Source organism: Geospiza fortis, unplaced genomic scaffold, assembly GCF_000277835.1.
Source record: "Geospiza fortis unplaced genomic scaffold, GeoFor_1.0 scaffold236, whole genome shotgun sequence".
NCBI classification, from domain to species: Eukaryota; Metazoa; Chordata; class Aves; order Passeriformes; family Thraupidae; genus Geospiza; species Geospiza fortis.
In genome coordinates this window covers 636606-638168 of record NW_005054568.1, presented here as the reverse complement: position 1 = coordinate 638168, position 1563 = coordinate 636606, and the positions used below count along the sequence as shown (strand labels likewise).

Here is a 1563-nt window from a genome sequence, read left to right as displayed (position 1 = left end):
GGCCGTGCTTTGTGCTCGCCGCGGCTCGGGGTCCGGCCGGGCCGGGCCGGTGCTCGCCCGCCTGGGGCTCATGTGGGAGGGTGTGCTTGGTAACGGCCCCAAAACGCAGCCAAGCGGGTCACACACCCTCCCGGCTCAGCCCGGGTTTATTTCTGGCGTGGGTTTCTCGCCTTTGCTGATTTTTCCCTTAAAAAATGGTTTCCCAGCCTCGTGGCCTGGTTGTCCCTCTGAGGGGATGCTGAGCCACCAGGGATGCTGCCCTGGGACCAGCAGGGATGGATGGAGGTTCCGTGGCAGCTCAGGGCTCACCAGCTGGTGGCTGTGGGATGCAGGAGGGCTCTGAGGGCTCTTAGGGTGTGGGATATATCCCCCTTTGTGGGATATTGCGGAGGGATGAGCAGGGGATACTCCCACCCACAGGTGCCCTGGGTGTTCTGGGGTGAAAGCATCACAGTTTTCATGTTTGAATGACAAATGAATGACACATGAAAGTATTGTGCCCCGGGGTGTATTTGTGCCCCCCCGGCTGCAGGGGACCTCAGCAGCCTCCTGGGCTGGGTTCTCACTGGCTGGTCCCATTTCACAGGGGGGGTTCCCCCCACTGATGTCGTGGAGGATTTTGTGAGTGGGGGGTGAACCAGGTCCCACAGGGATCCCCACCCACCCGGGCAGGAGAGGCCACCATGTCCCCTGCGTCAGACAGCCCAGGGATGGATGAGAGCTCTTGGGATGGATCCCATTCCAGGCTTCCTGCCGATCCAGCAGGACAGGGTTGGCCTTCTCTTGGAGAAGGGGATCCCAGCAGCTGCTCCTGGTGCTGGACACAGGGATGGTCCTGGCCCTTGGGGACCCGTGATGGTGCAGGGGCTCATTGGGCGGTGGTTGGGCAAGAGAGCAAAAGGGTCACCCTTGCCACCTCCTGTGACAAGCTGGGGGTGGATGGAGTGACATTCCCATGGGCTGTGCACCTTCCTGGGGGCTGTGTTCCCCCAGATGGTTGTGAACCTTCCCAAGGGCTGGGAGGCCTTCCCAGCAGTTAGGGACCTTCCTAAGGGTTTGCAGAACCACAGCATCATTCATGTTGGAAAGGTCCTCTAAGATCATCAAGTCCAGGAACTTCCCAAGGGCTGTGGAGCTTCCCAAGGGCTGTGGAGCTTCCCAAGGGCTGTGGAGCTTCCCAAAAGCTGTGGGTCTTCACAAGGGTTGTGGAACTTCCCAATGGCTCTGGATCTTCCCAAGGCTCTCCACATTCCCAAGGGTTCTGCACATTCCCAGGGCTCTGCACCCTCTCTAGCACCGTGTGCCCTCCCAAGGGATGCACGTGGGTGGGAGGAACATAGGAGGCCAGGATGGAGGCAGAGAGGGCACCCAGAAGAAGGGCCAAGGAGGGATTTTTGGGGACGCCCACCCCAGTATCACTGACCCCATCTCTTCCAGCGCCCGGCACCGCTCGATGCTGACGCCCCCCCCGGAGTGCCGCATCCCCCTGTCCCCACCATGTCCCGGGGCGGAGCTGCCGCCCCTGTCCCTCTGCCGGGGGCTGCCCGGCCAGCCCCGCACCGC

At 61.9% G+C, this 1563-nt stretch overlaps 1 protein-coding gene across 1 annotated transcript in view; it reads left to right on the top strand.

The window, feature by feature from the left end:
- Nucleotides 1-1315: 1315 nt before the first annotated feature.
- FBXO41 (F-box protein 41) overlaps nucleotides 1316-1563 on the top strand; it is a 20165-nt gene continuing 19917 nt past the window's right edge. The window contains 1 exon segment of the mRNA XM_031064194.1: nucleotides 1316-1561. Within this exon segment, the coding sequence (XP_030920054.1) occupies nucleotides 1316-1561 (246 nt within the window).